The sequence below is a fragment of the Galeopterus variegatus genome, unplaced genomic scaffold (genome assembly GCF_000696425.1).
Source record: "Galeopterus variegatus unplaced genomic scaffold, G_variegatus-3.0.2 Scaffold101, whole genome shotgun sequence".
NCBI lineage: Eukaryota > Metazoa > Chordata > Mammalia > Dermoptera > Cynocephalidae > Galeopterus > Galeopterus variegatus.
In genome coordinates, this window is record NW_007726212.1 from 445,465 (window position 1) to 461,980 (window position 16,516).

Genomic DNA, 16,516 nt, shown 5'->3' on the forward strand with positions numbered 1-16,516 from the left:
ATATATATATATATATATATATATGTAACTGCAAGAGAAATTCTTTTTTTTTTTTTTTTTTAAAGATGACCGGTAAGGGGATCTCAACCCTTGGCTTGGTGTCGTCAGCACCATGCTCAGCCAGTGAGCCAACCGGCCATCCCTATATGGGATCCGAACCCGTGGCCTTGGTGTTATCAGCACCGCACTCTCCCGAGTGAGCCACGGGCCGGCCCCTATATATATTTTTTTAATTTAGTTAACATTTATTGTACATGTCGTGCCATTCATGTTATGAGCTAAGTAGAGGTGACATAAGATCTCTTTAGTTAGTTGAAAATCTAATGACGAAAACAGTTCAGGAACACAAATAGTTGTATATCCAATGTACAATATGAATTATCCAATTTGATCAGCTAATTTTAAAGTCAAGGGGAAAGGGCTAACAGGAAGATTCTAAGCAGAGGTAGTGGAGAAGGGAGCTTAGATGTCACCTAGTCTATTTTAAAGTTCAGTTCTTCAGTCACATTAGCTATATTTCAAGTGTTCAAAAATACGACTGAAATGAAGAATCAAAGGTTGTTTTGTTGCAGTATTTGGGTTTTAGGATCTTAATTACCATATGTAGCTAGTGGCTACCATATTGGACATTGCAGATTATAGAACTTTGTCATGATTCCAGGGTTATATTGGACAGTGCTGGTCTAGATGCTAATGTAGACCTAAGGGCAGAAGAAAGTGCTTGTTAATAAAATGCCAGTATAGAGTGAAGGAATTTTTAGCAAATCTTTGTTGAAACAAAAAGATACTGTGAATTTAAGAATAGATCTAAACAACTATTCCTGGTTTTTTTAATAACAAAGGGAAAAACTGATAAACACTTCACAGTGTAGAATCCAGAAACCATGAAGGTCATTTTGAAGAGAATTGACTAGTAGACGGAAAACTAGTGAATTGTAATTGACTAATTAGATGGAAAATTAATTTAGTGAATTTTAGCAAACCAGTTGAAGAGATGACTAATTAGTAGATGGAAAAGCCACAGATATTAAAATTTCATTTTGTTCAGTATATTATTTGGACAAGTTTCTAAATAAGGGGTCCAAGTTCTTGGTTAAGAAGGAAATTAGATTTAATAAAACAATGGTAAACATATTCAGAATTTAAGGCTAGGAATACTAGTAAAACAAAGTGGCCCCTGATCTTAAGGAGAAAACTAGTGATTTACAAAGAATTGGAACGATGTGAGTGGAAGCTAATAAGATAGAATATGGCCAATCACCAAGCACTGATTACAGTATTTGGTGTCATCAATTCTACTTTCCTCCTCTAAGAATCATGGCAGTGACATTAGGCTTAAGTACAGGCAAACTGCTTTTATGTGGAAGTGTTAATGAATTGGATTGCTGGTTCGTTGGTGTAAAGAATTGGGCTTTGTTTTCTGATTGACCTGACTTTAGTAGTGACTTGATGCAGCCTCCCTAGTCTCTAACTACCCCCTCCCCCAAGTAGTAGTTCTTTCAGGTCCAGAACTCTGAATTTCTGCTTCATCTTTCACCAGGTACTCCTCGGTTTTGCCAGCATTTGTTTATCATTCACTTCTTCATCCTCCCATGTTCCAAACTCATCTGGGGAAAATGCAAATACATCATTGCACCAGTCTGGGACCCTCAGTGCTATTTGGCCATTCTTTTACTGGGACTTTTGCTCCTGTTCACACACACTGCAGCTTTTACTATTTTAATACTCAATGCTATAGTAGGTATTGAAAAAATATTCACTGAAATACTAAGTCATTTGATTTTCCCCCTCACCTAGCAAATAACCCTCAAGCTTAACAAAACTTATTATGCACATTCTCTCCAGTTCTAGCTTTCCAGTTTATGACAACATCCACAACATCCAGCTTAAACCTCTTGCTTTCTGTAAGTAAAGATATATATTCCATGAATTCTCTCTGAAAGACCTCACTCACCCCATTGGCTCTGTTCTCTAACTATGTTCTCCAGTTATCTTGAACCTTGCTCAGATATTTCCATTATCTTCTTTCTTCCCTTGGTCTGGAACATGTTTTAAAGAACAACACAGAAAAACTTACCTTAGATCCTATATCCTTCCCACTACACTACCAAGATTCCAGAAAGAGCATCTTATATTTTTTATGTGCCCTCCAAATTTCTCAAGTCGTAATCTAGTTTAATTTGTACACCATTCCACTGTCAGCTGGTGACTGATGCAGTGTAAGTGAGAAACTAGCCTTGTAAGAGGCTACACCCTAGTTTATCTATTAATCACTATGGACATTTGCTGTCTGCTCAGAACTCTCCCTGGGTGTCCAAGGTATCACTTTTGCCTTGTTCCTCTAGTCTTGTCTTTCCCATTGTCCTTTGCTGGCTCTTGCTCGGTGCATCCTGGGTGTGCATGTTCCTAAAAAGTTGAAGGAATACAGAAAAAAAGAAGAAAAATTATTTGTAATCCAGTTAATGTCACTGTTTGCTTTTTTATCTTTTTTTTTTTTTTTCCTTTTTGTCTTTTTTATTGACCGGTAACGGGATCGCAACCCTCGGTGTCGCGCCCGTACCGGGGACCGGCAACGGGATCGCAACCCTCGGTGTTGCACCCGCACCGCGCTCAGCCAGTGAGCGGGAACCGGTCTCCACATGGGATCGGAACCCTCTGCGGGAGCGCCGCCGCGCTCCCAAGCGGTGCACTCTCCAGTGCGCCACCAGGCTGGCCCTGCTTTTTTATCTTAATACCTTTTTTGTTTCCTTTTTGCAGGAATGCATTTTAACATTAAATGTAAACAAAAAATGTTTTTTCACTTAGAAATTTCGATTGCACATAATTTTCTTGAACAATTTTAATGACACTCTCTGAAGTGGTTGAACCATAATTTATTGTATAACACTTTGCTTTCCAGTTTTTGCTATATAATACTCCATGAATATCATTGCACAAAATTTTTGTATTGAGATTGTTTCTAAGAATAGTTTACCAGCATTTTAAGATGTTCTTCTCATGTTAGCAGATTACAATCAAAGAGATTGAGCTAGTTTATAAGTAGATGGGTTTTACCCTATGATTGTTCAATGGAATGTATTGAACTGTTCTATGTGGTAGGCACTGGTCTCAGCACTTGTAATATTTAAGTGAACAAACGGCGAAAAATCCCTACCCTTGTGAAGTTTAAGGTGTGTAGTGGGGAGGGAGGTGAGAAATTCTAAAAAGATACCTTTTTTTGTTTTGTTCAACCTTTCCCCCCCTCTGCTTCTCTTACTCCCCATTAATGGAAAAAATTACTTCTGTTCTTAAATATGAAGCAATTGTGTGTAAAAACTATCGAAATCTATTGATGTATTGGGCCACGGTTGTGAATGGGGTGGACAGGGTAAGGAGAGAGAGATTGGGGATTGATGCTCTAAGAATGTGAAAGGACATCTTGGAGGAACATAAAAGAATTTTAGAAAAATGTGCCAGATACCATGTGTCATTAATTTCATTTTTGGTTTTCTGATTACCTGTGGGTTTGAACATTTCTCCGTTGTGCACTTTTGGTTTAATATGGTAGTATTCATATTTTTTCGCTTTTAGATGAAAGTGAGTGTGGTATGCTGCTTAATGAGTTAAGTTGTTGGTAGGGTCTTTACTGCAATTGGACAAAAAGCTGGCGGATGCAAAGATTAAGTAACTGAGCAACCCACTGTGAACCAGATATTGTTAGGTTTGGGGATTACAAAAATAAGACATTTTCTGCTTTCTAGAAGCTTACCACCTAGGAAGACTGGTTCTGAAACTTAGAGCCCAAGAATCCTGGAAGATGTTTGTTTAAAAGTCAGTTTCTCAGGTTCTCCCCACCCACCAGAAGTTTTGATTCATTAGGTGGAGTAGTGGGGCACCAATAGTTACAATTTTAACTGGCATCCTATTGTGATGCAGCTGGTTCGCATTTTGAGAAACTGTACAAATAGGTACTATCTAGAAATGAAAGACGTTCGATTTAAGATGCTATTACTGTAGGCCGGGAGAAGGGTACGCTGTGCCCAGTTCATATGCAAGCTTTCGTCCTCAGATTAAGAGCAGTTTCGGATCCTCGACTACCTCAGATCTACGTCAGCACTCTGGGCGCGTTTCTTCAGGCGAAGTCCAGCTGGAGGTTAGGGTCCGCCCAAGTCCGCGCGTACTGCCGAAGCCCCGCCCCTCCCCGGGCCCCACCCCCTCCATCGGTGGGCGGAGCAGCTGCCAACGGCTCCAGAGCCGGAAATGACGACACCGGTGAGGCCTCCCGGGAGGGACCTGGGACTGGCAGCTCCGGCAGCCGAGATTTCACATCGGAAACAAAACAGCTGCTGCTCCGGGAGTAACTGCGGCTGCGAGCGGTCGGTGGCGGCGGCGGTGGCGGGAGCGGCAGGGAGAGCGTACGTGCGTGATGAGAAGTCCGGGGAGAGAGGAAAGCCCCTCTGACCTAGGACGGACGCGGGCAGCCGCCGGCAGGGCCTGGCCCTTTGTCGCCGCCCGGGCCGCGGAGCCGGTGTCCTCAAGGATGAGGGGCGGGGCGCGGCCGGGTGGGGACCGAGGAGCCCCGCGTAGGAAACGAGGAGGGGCGGCCCGTTTTTCGGGCTCCAGGCGCGGCGCACGGTCAGGTGGAGGAGAGATTCCCTTTCGGAGCTTGATCCGGAAATGTTGGTTTCTCGAAGGCATCTCAGGGCGCAGGTGCCTTGGGCCGAGATTAACCGTCCTGACCGGAGTGGAGCGGGAGAAAGAGGAAGCGCCTTAGGCTGGGGCCCCTTGAGGAACTGGTGAAACTCCTCGCCTCCTGCCCTGAGCGGGTCCTTGTCCAGAAGCGTGTGGTACTCATGGCTAAGTTCCTCATGTCTCACGTTCCAGGAGGAAAACGGGGTCTGATGCTTTACCTTGATCGGGACTGTCACGAGCCATGTATGTCTGATGCTTTCATGTGTTCCGTGCTTGCTTTTCCTTTCCTCAGGTTTTTTTTTCAAATGTGTGGCACTATCGTGGTCAGAGCTTTGTTTTAGGCACATTAATCTGGTAGTAGAGGCTGGAATGGGGGAGAGATTGAGGTGATTTTTGCTTAATTCAGGTGAGATATAATGAGAGTTCGATCTGCAGTGGTGACAGAGGCTTAGAAAGGAGAAGAAACATGAACAGGACATGGCAATCAATTGAGGAGCAAGGAATCAAGTGTAAATTTGACTAGTAGGTTTTAAAATTAGAGAATGGGAGAGATGATCTCAGAAATAAGGAAGTTAGGAGGAAAGAACTAGCCTAGAGAGGAAGACGAGGAAGTGGTTTGCAAGTATCACTTCTGAAGTGCCAGCCTGTGAAAATGTCCTGTGGATGGGACTGGAACTGTAAACACGAGTCACTTAAATAGATTTACCAGTTGGTGTTGGAGCAGTGGAAGAGACGCCCAAGCAAAGGAGGGTAGGAGGAAGCCAAGGACAAACACTTGGGAACACTTTTAATGAGGGGGTGGAGGAAGGGCGAGGAGACAGCTGAGAAGACAGAGACAGCTGAGGAGAATGAGTGTGGTGGGAGGAGAACCACAATAGTGCAGTGTCACAAAAGCTGAGGGAGGGGAGCTTCGTGAAAGAAAAGATTGTCAGGGATTTTTAGTAGTATTAGGCCTGATGTAGCAGAAAGAACTGAAGATTTAGAGCAGCACTGTCCAATAGAAATATAATGTGAGGGCTGACCGGTTAGCTCAGTTGGTTAGAGCGCAGCCTTGTAACACCAAAGTCATGGGTTCGGATCCCCGTACCCGCCAGCATCTCAAAAATATATATAAATAATGTGGGCCACAAATGTTAACTTTAAATTTTCTGGTAAACGTATTTTTAAAAGGTAAAAAGGAACAGATGAAATTAATTTACATAATTTATTTAACCCGCTATAGCTAACATTTTTATTTCAACATGTAATCAATATAAAAATTTGCTTGTTTGTCCTCCCCTCTAGATTGTAAGTTTCTTAAGAAAACAAAAGCAATATCTGATTCAATTGTATCCCCAGCACCTATCACAGTATCTAGTTATGTAGAAGAAACCCAATAAGTGTTTGTTGATTAAAGGATATTAATGTTTGTTTTTCACAGTGACTTGTACAATTCCTTGTTTAAGTTGATCCAAAGCAAAAGAAAGCACTCAGGCAATGCTGAGTATAACCAGTGATTTACAAATTAACTTGATGCAAGTAATCATTTTTTCATTAAAAATTAGTTGCCAGGGTCAAGAGTTCGGATCCCCATACTGGACAGAGGCCAAAAAAAAAAAAAATTAGTTGTATTCTACCCATTTGCACAGAGAATTTGAGACAATGATTCAGGTTTAATCCTACCTTCCTTGCAGATTTTAAATAGCTTTTGGGAAAGAGTCTTTGTAATTACACAGAGGTTGATAATACAGGACCATAGTCCCATATCCACAAATCTGAAATCCAAAAACTCCTGAAAACCGAAAGGTTTTTCATAACTAATTTGACAGCAGAATCTGACCTGAACCTATTTATATTCTTTATTTTATTTTTTATGTGATTTAAGACTATTCGTATGTTTCACTATATAGACTTAATAGTGTGTTTGATTTTGTGGTTCTATTTAAGATCCTGTGAGGGCATAATATAACACATGGCATTTGGGTTATATTTCCTTTATCAAAAAAGAGAATCTGAATTCTAAACACATTTAGTGCTAAGGGTTTCAAGGGGTCTGGACTTGTAATTTTAAGTCTTTGTTCATCTTCCTTGCATCTCTGAGTGAACATAACCATTATTTAAAAACGAATTGCTTTATAACTCTACATAACATAACGGACTTCCCCAAATTCAGTGGGTTAGAGCATTTATTCTCACTCAAGGCTCTGCTTCAAGGTGTAGGCCCATGGATCAGTGGGTGCAATTATGATTTATGTGTCTTATTCTGGGGCCCAGGTTGAAGGGACAGTTTGCCACCCAACTGTTCTGCTGTTGCTCTTCTCAAGGCAACAGCAGAAGTGCAAGAAGGCAAGGCCAACTCTACAAGCATAGTTCAAATGTCCGCTTGTACCACATCTGCTAAGATCGCATCGACCAAAGTAACTCATATGCTCCTGCCCTAAGGCTTAGGGTAAGAAGTAGATTGCACCCACCATGAGGCCAAAGTAAGTCACAGAGCTGACCCCAACATCACTGGAGAGAAGTGTATCTCTTGAGGATGCTAGCAGAGGAAGTGAATATTTGCTGAATGATAATTTAATCTACCATAGATGGTTCACAGAGATGGAGTGGGATGAAAGGAGGAAAAAATTCACCAAATGGGATGTGTTATTGTCCTTGCTCTTTTAGTGTCTTCCACTTTCACAAAGTCTCTTATAAGGCTGGTGAAATGATTTGCTCCTAGCCTCTTAAAAATCATCTTTACAGGGCCGGCCTGTGGCTCACTCGGGAGAGTGCGGTGCTGATAACACCAAGGCCCCGGGTTCGGATCCTATATAGGGATGACCGGTTCGCTCACTGGCTGAGCGTGGTGCTGACAACACCAAGTCAAGGGTTAAGATCCCCTTACCGGTCATCTTTTTAAAAAAAAAAAAAAAAGAATCATCTTTACAGGATGTATTCCTAAAGTTTTACATTAATTTTAAATTATTCTTATTAATTTCAATTATAAAATGCAGTTTAGAGTTTGATTACCTTTAGTGTTGGATGTGAGCTTTTAAAAACTCAAGTAGAAGGGCCGGCCCGTGGCTCACTCGGGAGAGTGTGGTGCTGATAACACCAAGGCCACAGGTTTGGATCCCTATATAGGGATGGCCGGTTGGCTCACTTGGGAGATCGTGGTGCTGACAACACCAAGTCAAGGGTTAGGATCCCCTTACCGGTCATCTTTTTTTTTCCTTTTTGTCTTTTTTTCGTGACCGGTAACGGGATCGCAACCCTCAGTGTCGCGCCTGCACCACGACTGGCAATGGGATCGCAACCCTCGGTGTCATGCCCGCACCACGCTCAACCAGTGAGCGGACCGGTCACTATATGGGATCCAAACCCTTGGCGGGAGCGCCACCGCGCTCCCAAGCGCCGCACTCTACCGAGTGCGCCACCGGGCCGGCCCACCGGTCATCTTTTAAAAAAAATAAATAAAACTCAAGTAGAGGCTTTCCCAGCACTTCCATATAATCAGAACTTGGACTGCCTGTCCAGGGAGAAGCTGTCAAAGTAACACCAAGGCTGTTTAAATACCTTTGTAGAAAAAGAATAAATCAGAAGCTCATTTCACACTTGAAAATGTTAGCGTTACAGTGCAGATGCAGCGAAAAATACTTTTAGCAGTTTTCTAAGTGAAAGAGAAACTAGGCAAGTGGCTTAAAGACATTAAAGCCCTTTGTGCCAGAGATCATGATTAAAAGTGTCATGAAGATGTTTTTGTAGAGTACAAATTCTATTTACATTTATCTGAGAGTGAAAGAAATGCTATCAATAATTAAGTAACCATGCTCTATAGGAGTTTGAGGTTTAGTTGTTACGTTGCAATGTAGTGAGAGAGAAAAAAATGTACTTTTCTGTTGGTGCTTCCTTGAATGGGATTTTTATAAACTTATTTTGAGATTCTAAACATTGTTCCTGTGATATTTCTTGAAGTGCTGATGGGTAGAAAGTTTTCTGGTTGGAAATATCTAAGTTTTGAGGCTGTTGGGTTATTTGTAGTTCTCCTTAGACCTTTTTTGTTTTTTGTGTATATATATATATATATATATATATACACACATATATATACATATATATATTTATATAATAGAAAGAAATTCTAGTTGCCCATCGGAGAAATGTTTCTTTTTTGTTTGTCTAATTGACCAAGTGTCTTGAGAGAAAGGAAATGATGGCAGTGAATTCAAGTGCTGTGCTCTGTCAGTCTTCAGCAGGTGACCAGAGAGCAAAAACACAAAAATCTACTTCTGTCCCTGCTCCTGCTCCCTGTGCATCCGGGTCACATGAAAGATCCTCCCTTCCCAGCAACTATCTTCCTATTTACAGGACTCAGCTGAGAATATTGTAAAGTTTACTAGTGTTTTTTGCCACACTGCCTGAATAGTGAGGTCATTGACCTTCTCCATGCAGTCATCAATTGTTTTCAGCTGTTACTGGACCAGAATCAAATCTGGCTTTGCCTGCCTCTTTCTTTGTACCAACAGTGTTTGTTTGTTCACCAGGCCTGACTGAATACCTAGCCCTGTTCCCTGCCTCTGCTTCCTACTGAGCTCCATGTATAGAGGAGCTCTTTCAAATAGGCTCACCCTGTAGCACTGTGAACTTCAGAGCATCAAGGGAGGAATGAAGTTTCTCTGGGTGAACTGGAGAAATCTTGGGCTAGGCATCAGAAGACATGGGTTCTGGAACTGTCATTGTTATTCACTTGTCCCATAACCATGCACAGGCAAATTCCTTCACCTTTCCTGAGGTTGTTTTGTTTTGTTTTGTTTTAACTGTAAATACACATTCCTTTCCTCATGGGATTTTTTTTTAAAGAATAAAATGGAATAATGGATGCAAAATGAACTTTGAAAGTAGTATTGAGATATGCTTAAGTGACTACTATATTATTGATGATTCTTAAAAGATTTATCTGAGAAAACTCCATAATGATGATCAGTGTGCATGGTTTTTTATAGCTGAACAGATCCTATAAGCATAAGGTAGAAATGGAAACTACTTAAATTAGAATGAACCAATTCTCATTATAGTTTATTTGTGTGTGTGTGTGTCTTAGCTTACTCTTTTTTAAAAAAAAATACTAGGACTCTATATTGGGAATGCTTTTGGCACTTCACATTTTAATTTATAGTTAGAACAATTATTGAAGTTTAAGATCTCATTTACTTCTAAGCAGTAGTTTTACTAGTAATAAAAACCAGCTTAATATACCTTAATCTTCATTGCTATAAACTTCTAGAAGGCAGGCAGGGATGGGGTTTTATACAGAGGCAATTTAGTGTAATATGTAAATTCAGACTCCTTTGCTTGCCAAATGTGACCTGGGGCAGGTTAGTTAACTTCTGTGTGCCACATTGTTTTCATCTGTAAAATGAATAAAGTGAACATAATAAATTAATTAAAGCCCCTCATTGTCTGTCTCTCAGTTTTGCATATTAAGAAGACTGTCAGTGTCTGTCTTATTTAGTAAATAGATGATCACTTTTCTCATTATTTAGTATTGTTTTATTTGTACTAAATTTATAGTATAAGATTATATTAATCTTATGTAGTGAACGGACAATCACTTTTATTCTGCTCATATTATATCTGTAAATGTAATTCACTTTACTTACCTTTTATTTATTTTTGTCTGCATTGCCCTTTCTTGCCTTTTGCCTTGTTTCATTTAGCTAATGCTATCTTGTTTACTTGTTTTGTTTTTGAGGGATCATATGAGAATTTTTTTTTTTTTTTTGGTGGCTGGCCAGATATGAGAATATTAATGACAGATTTCTAAGGTTTTTTTCCATAATAGAGCTCTAATTTAAATGGTATGGTATAGTTTTCAGAGCAGCCAGTGGAGGTAATTGGTAAGAACTGTTTTCTGTTTCACATCTTGTGGCATTTCTGGGTTAGTTGAGATAGTGGTACTGTATTAAATGTTTCTGTGGAAAGGAAGAGCATAACGTGTACCCTCTTTGCCCGTCAGCAATGCTACACTAATGTTATAATTTCAACTAGTCAGTTTTTAAAAATCTGGAAGCTTAGTGTTGTAACACCAAGGTGAAGGGTTTGGATCCCTGTACCAGCCAGCTGTAAAAAAACAAACAAAAACCGAGAAACTTAGGTCAGAACGTTTACTTGGAGCACTTATTGTACTATTTTGTTTTTAAAGATGACCAGTAAGGGGATCTTAACCCTTGACTTGGTGTTGTCAGCACCACACTCTCTGAAGTGAGCTAACTGGCCATCCCTATATAGGGATCCAAACCTGTAGCCTTGATGTTATCAGCACCATACTATCCCAAGTGAGCCACAGGCCAGGCCCACTTATTGTACCTTAAAAATATAACTATTCTATTGGAATCGACCTCTCTTTTGATTATGCTAATATATATACAGATGCTCCTCGACTTGTGATAGAGGTTATATTCCATTAAACCCATCGTAAGTATTGAAATTCAAAAATGCATTTAATACTCCTAACCTACTGAACGTTGTAGCTTAGCCGAGACTACTTTAAACATGCTCAGAAGACTTACATCAGCTTGTAGTTGGGTAGAGTCATCTAACACAAAGCCTATTTTTAATAAAGTGTTGAATATCTCTAATAATTTATTGAATGAGGCTTTCAAAGTGAAAAACAGAATGGTTGTATGGGTAATCGAAATGAGGTTTCCACTGAATGCTTATAGCTTTTGTACCATAGTGAAGTCACAAAAATATAAGTCAGACTATTGTAGGTCAGGGATCATCTGTATTGCCACATCTTAATTTTATCCATGTTAAAACATAGGACCAAAGGTATAAATAGTCCTAAATATAGGTTCACTCCTATAAAAACCTATTTGAATTTTTTGATTGAAGTATAATATGGAAATATGCACAGATCATAGGAATATACAGCTCAGTGAATATTCATACTGAAACTCCTTTGTAACTATCACCTAGATCAAGAAACAGAACATTACCAATACCCTACATGTTTTCCCACCCCCCATAAAAGTAACTGTTGTCTCTGTTTGTTGGTTTTTTTTTTTTTTTTGGTGGCTGGCAGGATCAGGGATCCAAACCCTTGACCTTGGTGTTACAACACCTCACACTAACCAGCTGAGCTAGCTAACCGGCCAGCCCCTCTATTTGTGTTTTTAATTCACTTTATTTTTTAAACAAATTTACATTAATTAGTTAATTTGCAGTTTGCTAATCCCATGCCAGCTGACTATAGGCTAAATGTGAGGGGAAGAGAAAGTTGGACATCACATATAAAAGCATGTAGGATAGAAGGGAAAGCATACCTTGGTTACAAATTAAAAGCATGTAGGATAGAAGGGAAAGCATACCTTGGTTACAAATTTGTCATGATTCAAATGATCCAAGTATAGGTAATTAAGGGTTGATTTGAACTTGAAACCTTATTCGAAAAAAGGTTACTACTCTATGTGTTTTTGATGAAAAATCATTAGAAGAAAAAAGTAGAATATTTAGAGGGTAGAGGATCCTGAAGTTAAAAGTGAAAATGAAACAGGACATTCACAAAATGCTTTATTATTTAAATATGTACACAGTGATGATTTAGATACTATATATTAATTAGAATACTGCTTACGTATGTGCAGATTTTTCTAATCTATATTTCTGAAGACTTTCTGTGAAAAGGTAAAGTTGAAGTCATTAAGATTGACTGATAGGAATTAAGGTAGCCGGGCAAATGGGAATGTGGCCCCCCCAGAGGGTGAACTCTGAGAAACAGTCATGTCTGTAAATAACACTGTGCCAGGACACAAAGGACAGACCTGAGGCTGCAAGTTAGCAGTCTGAGATTCTTGTCCTGGTCTGCCTAATTGTGTGATCTTAAGCAAGTCACTGAACTTCTACGGGTCCACTTCTGCTTTTGTAAAATAGGCATGTTACTTTTTCACCGTGCCTAGGGGCATCATTGTAAGGATAAAATGAGATGCTAGAAAGAATTTTGCAAAATTAAAAGCACTAGACATATAATTATATGGAGATAGAAAAATTAGGTTGGATTCGTCAGCATAGAAAAAACATTGAGGAGTACATTCCTTAAGATCATTCCGCTCCCTTTGCTCTAAATCCGAAGTCATTAAGTGTCTTTGTGATTGAAAATATTTGGTGTCGGGCTGGCCCGTGGCTCACTCGGGAGAGTGTGGTGCTGATAGTGCCAAGGCCATGGGTTCCGATCCCATATAGGGATGGCCGGTTAGCTCACTGGTTGAGCGTGGTGCTGACAACACCAAGTCAAGGGTTAAGATCCCCTTACCGGTCATCTTTTAAAAAAAAGAAAATATTTGTGTCTCACATGGATCTACTCATTGCCAAAGAGGTACCTTGAGTTGACAATAAGTTTGTCAGTTGAAGGTCATAGCAAATTAATACATTTCTGGCTTACAAGTTGATCTTTATAAGCATTTGATTGGTGTGAATGGATTTACTAGGATTTGACCAACATTAGGTGACTTGGTAAAATCCTATTTCAGACCTAATCCAGGAGTCTGCAAGTGACAGCAGCCTGCAAGGTCCTTAGACAGTTTGGCCTGGAGGATAACACATGAAAGAAAGGTTTGTTTCTGCTAAATGTAATTTTTGAAAGTGTTTTAAAATGAAAGTATAATTATAATGCACAAAGTTTTGTTTTCTTTTTCCCTTTTCAGAACCCCAGGAGGCTTTGTTTTCTGTGAAAAAGTATTTTTAAACAGTTGCTCCAATGACAGAGTTACCTGCACCCTTGTCCTACTTCCAGAATGCACAGATGTCTGAGGACAACCACCTGAGCAATACTGTACGTAGCCAGGTACAGTGTCAGCCTCTGAAACTACCCTTGCCAACACTGTGGATTCAATTCTCATCCCCCCTCACCTCCAAGAGATGCTGAGCAGGCTTTCTTTACTTTACCAAATTTATGTATTTGTTGAACTTCAACAGAGGGCAAGGCATTATACCCTTTGGTTCTGAGGGATACAAAGCTATTTAAGAAATAGGTGTTGATAAAGTTTCTCTCTGGCTCAGGTATCACCTCCTCAATTGAAGCCTTTTCCAACTTCTGGAATTGTACAACACCTCATAGTTCACATTATTTATTATTTTACCTATTTTGCTCTTACTCTTCTACAGACTGAGTACATTTTATTTACTTTTTTAAAACCATGACAGTTCCTGACAGTTGCTCAGTAAATGTTCATTGACAGAATAATTGCACAATGTAAGGCTAAGTGTAGAAGTCCTAAGAGTTCAAAGGAGAGGTGTAATCAAGAAAGGTATATAATTTGTGGCATGGGACATTGACTCTTCACAGGCTACACACACGGACATCAAATCTGCCTGCGACTCTATTAGCTAATCATTACAAATTGAGTGTAGACTCCACAGATGCACTGTGCGATAGCTGGGGAATCAGTGGGATTTTTAGAGGTGGAGCCAGAATGGAGGAAAACACAGACAAACTATAAGCTATGCAGGCTGCACTAGGCAGTGAAGGAGTCAGACTTTCCTCGATTAGAGCCAGAGGGCAGAGCTAGGAACAGTGGTGGAAATTACCAGGAGACTGGTTCTGGATTAGTAAAAAGAAGTTTCTCACAATTACAATACAACTGAAAGAGCATGGGCTGCCTTCTAGGCTAGTGTATATTTGTCACTAAAAGTAGTCACAGAAGACTAGGAGACCACCAGCCAGATCTGCACAGGGTTAATCCATGGAATGTGCAGTTGAACTAGAGTGCTCAATGGCATGGAAGTTCCTTTTATACCCGGAAGATTTAGGATTCCTCGCTTTTCCCATCTGTAAAATTATGTGATTTTCTAGACAATCTCACGGTTATCTCCCAGCTCAAGAGTTTTGATACGACCAGAAGTTGGGGTGGCCAACTGTCTCAGTATGCCTGAGACTAGAAGTGTTGGAACACAGGACTTTCGATTTTAAAACTGGGGCAGTCCTGAGCAAATAGGATCAAATTGGTTACTCTACCAGAAGTATAATGAAATTGAAATCATTTTGGATCTGACAAACCAAGACTTATTCACTTAGTTGACTTGTGTCACCTCAAGTACCATTACAGTCATGTATTGTTAGTGTTGAAGTATAAGATAACATCTAAAGCATTTTTCTTGTTCTAAAGGTAAAATGTTGCCCTTGGCTTCATTTCTTCATCTCTTAGCAGATACAGTGATGGGCCACTATAGCCCAGAAAATGGATTTTTCTTCTGTGGGCTGCTTATATAATCTCATTCTCAGTGAAGGGATTTGAAGTTGATGAGAGTAGTCAGAGAGCTAAAAATAGTGTTTGTTTTTTTAACCCAAATATTTATTTCTCAAATTTTTGTGTAATGCATCAAGCTTATACAGAAAAATATGGCAAATAATATGTACGCACCACCCAACATAGATAAACTTTAACATCTTGTCTTTAGATGTGTATACTTTGTTTTTGAGGATTATTTTCACTAAGGTTTTTCTGTTTCTATTATTTATTGATCCTATGCTAAATGAAATCCTAACCAAACAAAAATTTTGCATTTAATTTGGAAAGTGATACTAGTTATATGACAAAAAAAATTGCAAGTAAGGACTGGCTGGTTAGCTCAGTTGGTTAGAGTATGGTGTTATTTTAAAAAGTTTACAAAATTTTAATTATTGGGGCCGGCCCGGTGGCGCACTGCTACAGTGTGCCGCTTGGGGGTGCGGTGGCGCTCCCGCCCAGGGTTCGGATCCCACATACAGACCGGTTCCCGCTCACTGGCTGAGTGAGGTGCGGGCGCGACACCGAGAGTTGCGATCCCGTTGCCGGTCCCGGTCCGGTACGGGTGCGACACTGAGGGTTGCGATCCGTTGCCGGACACGAAAAAAGACAAAAAAAAATTTTTTTTTAATTATTAAAATTTTGCAAAAAGAAATTTGCAGGTAAAATTGAAGTGCCCTTCCTCCACTCCCCTTTCTTTTTTCCCAGGATAGTTACTGTCCTGAATTTGGTGTTTTATCATGCTTACAATAAATATTTATATACGTAAACAATATATAATATTATATAGTGCTACCTTGCATGTTCTGAAACTTTATATAAAGTATGTGTGCCTAAAAGTTCTAAAAGAAAGTTCCCACATTTTTGAAATTTATGTATGTAGGTATATGTTGCAGAGGAGACATTCACATGTTTTTGGAATTTATGTGTATATATAGATGCACATAGCTCTATTTCATTTAATTTCTTTTGTGAATATTTAAAAATTTTCTATTCTGTTTAAAAATATTTGGTAGTTTCCAATTTTTCATAATAGCTGACAGTGCCACAATGACATTTTAATTCATTAATCCTTGTGTGCATTTCTCAAAGATAGTTACTGTGATTGGGTATATGGGTCTCTATATTAGAGATTGTCAGGGTCCTTTCCAAAGTGGTTATATGACAAGAATATTGCAGTGTCCATTCTTCAATATCCTTGCCAGTCTTGGTATTGTCAGACTTAATACCTATCAGTCTGAAAGGCTTAAATTGTATCTTGTGTTATTTTAATTGTATTTCCCTAATTGCTAAAAAGGTTGAACTTTTTTCCTTATACTTGTTGGCCATTTTATTTTCTCCTTTGTGAATTACCTGTTCATATTCTTTGCCCATTTTTCTTCTATTGGTTGTTTTGTCTTTTTCTTACTGATTTTATACAAATACAGTTGTCCCTCGGTATCCGTGAGGGATTGGTTCCAGGACCTACCATGGATACCAAAATCCACGGATGGCCAAATCCCTGATGTTACATGGTGTAGTATTTGCAAGTAACCTACTCATATCTTCTTGTATACTTTAAATCATCACTAAGGCTAGCCGGTTAGCTCAGTTGGTTAGAG

At 39.6% G+C, this 16,516-nt stretch overlaps 1 protein-coding gene across 3 annotated transcripts in view; it reads left to right on the plus strand.

Annotated features, from left to right (window-relative positions):
• The first annotated feature begins 4,302 nt into the window (after nucleotides 1-4,302).
• PSEN1 (presenilin 1) overlaps nucleotides 4,303-16,516 on the plus strand; it is a 70,441-nt gene continuing 58,227 nt past the window's right edge. The window contains exons 1-3 of one of the 3 annotated variants that reach the window (XM_008583886.1): nucleotides 4,303-4,394; nucleotides 13,161-13,242; nucleotides 13,335-13,474. In XM_008583886.1, coding sequence (XP_008582108.1) covers nucleotides 13,388-13,474 — 87 coding nt within the window. In that variant the 5' untranslated portion in view covers nucleotides 4,303-4,394; nucleotides 13,161-13,242; nucleotides 13,335-13,387. The remainder of the gene's footprint in view (nucleotides 4,395-13,160; nucleotides 13,243-13,334; nucleotides 13,475-16,516) is intronic. The other 2 variants (XM_008583902.1, XM_008583895.1) reach the window with 2 other exon arrangements.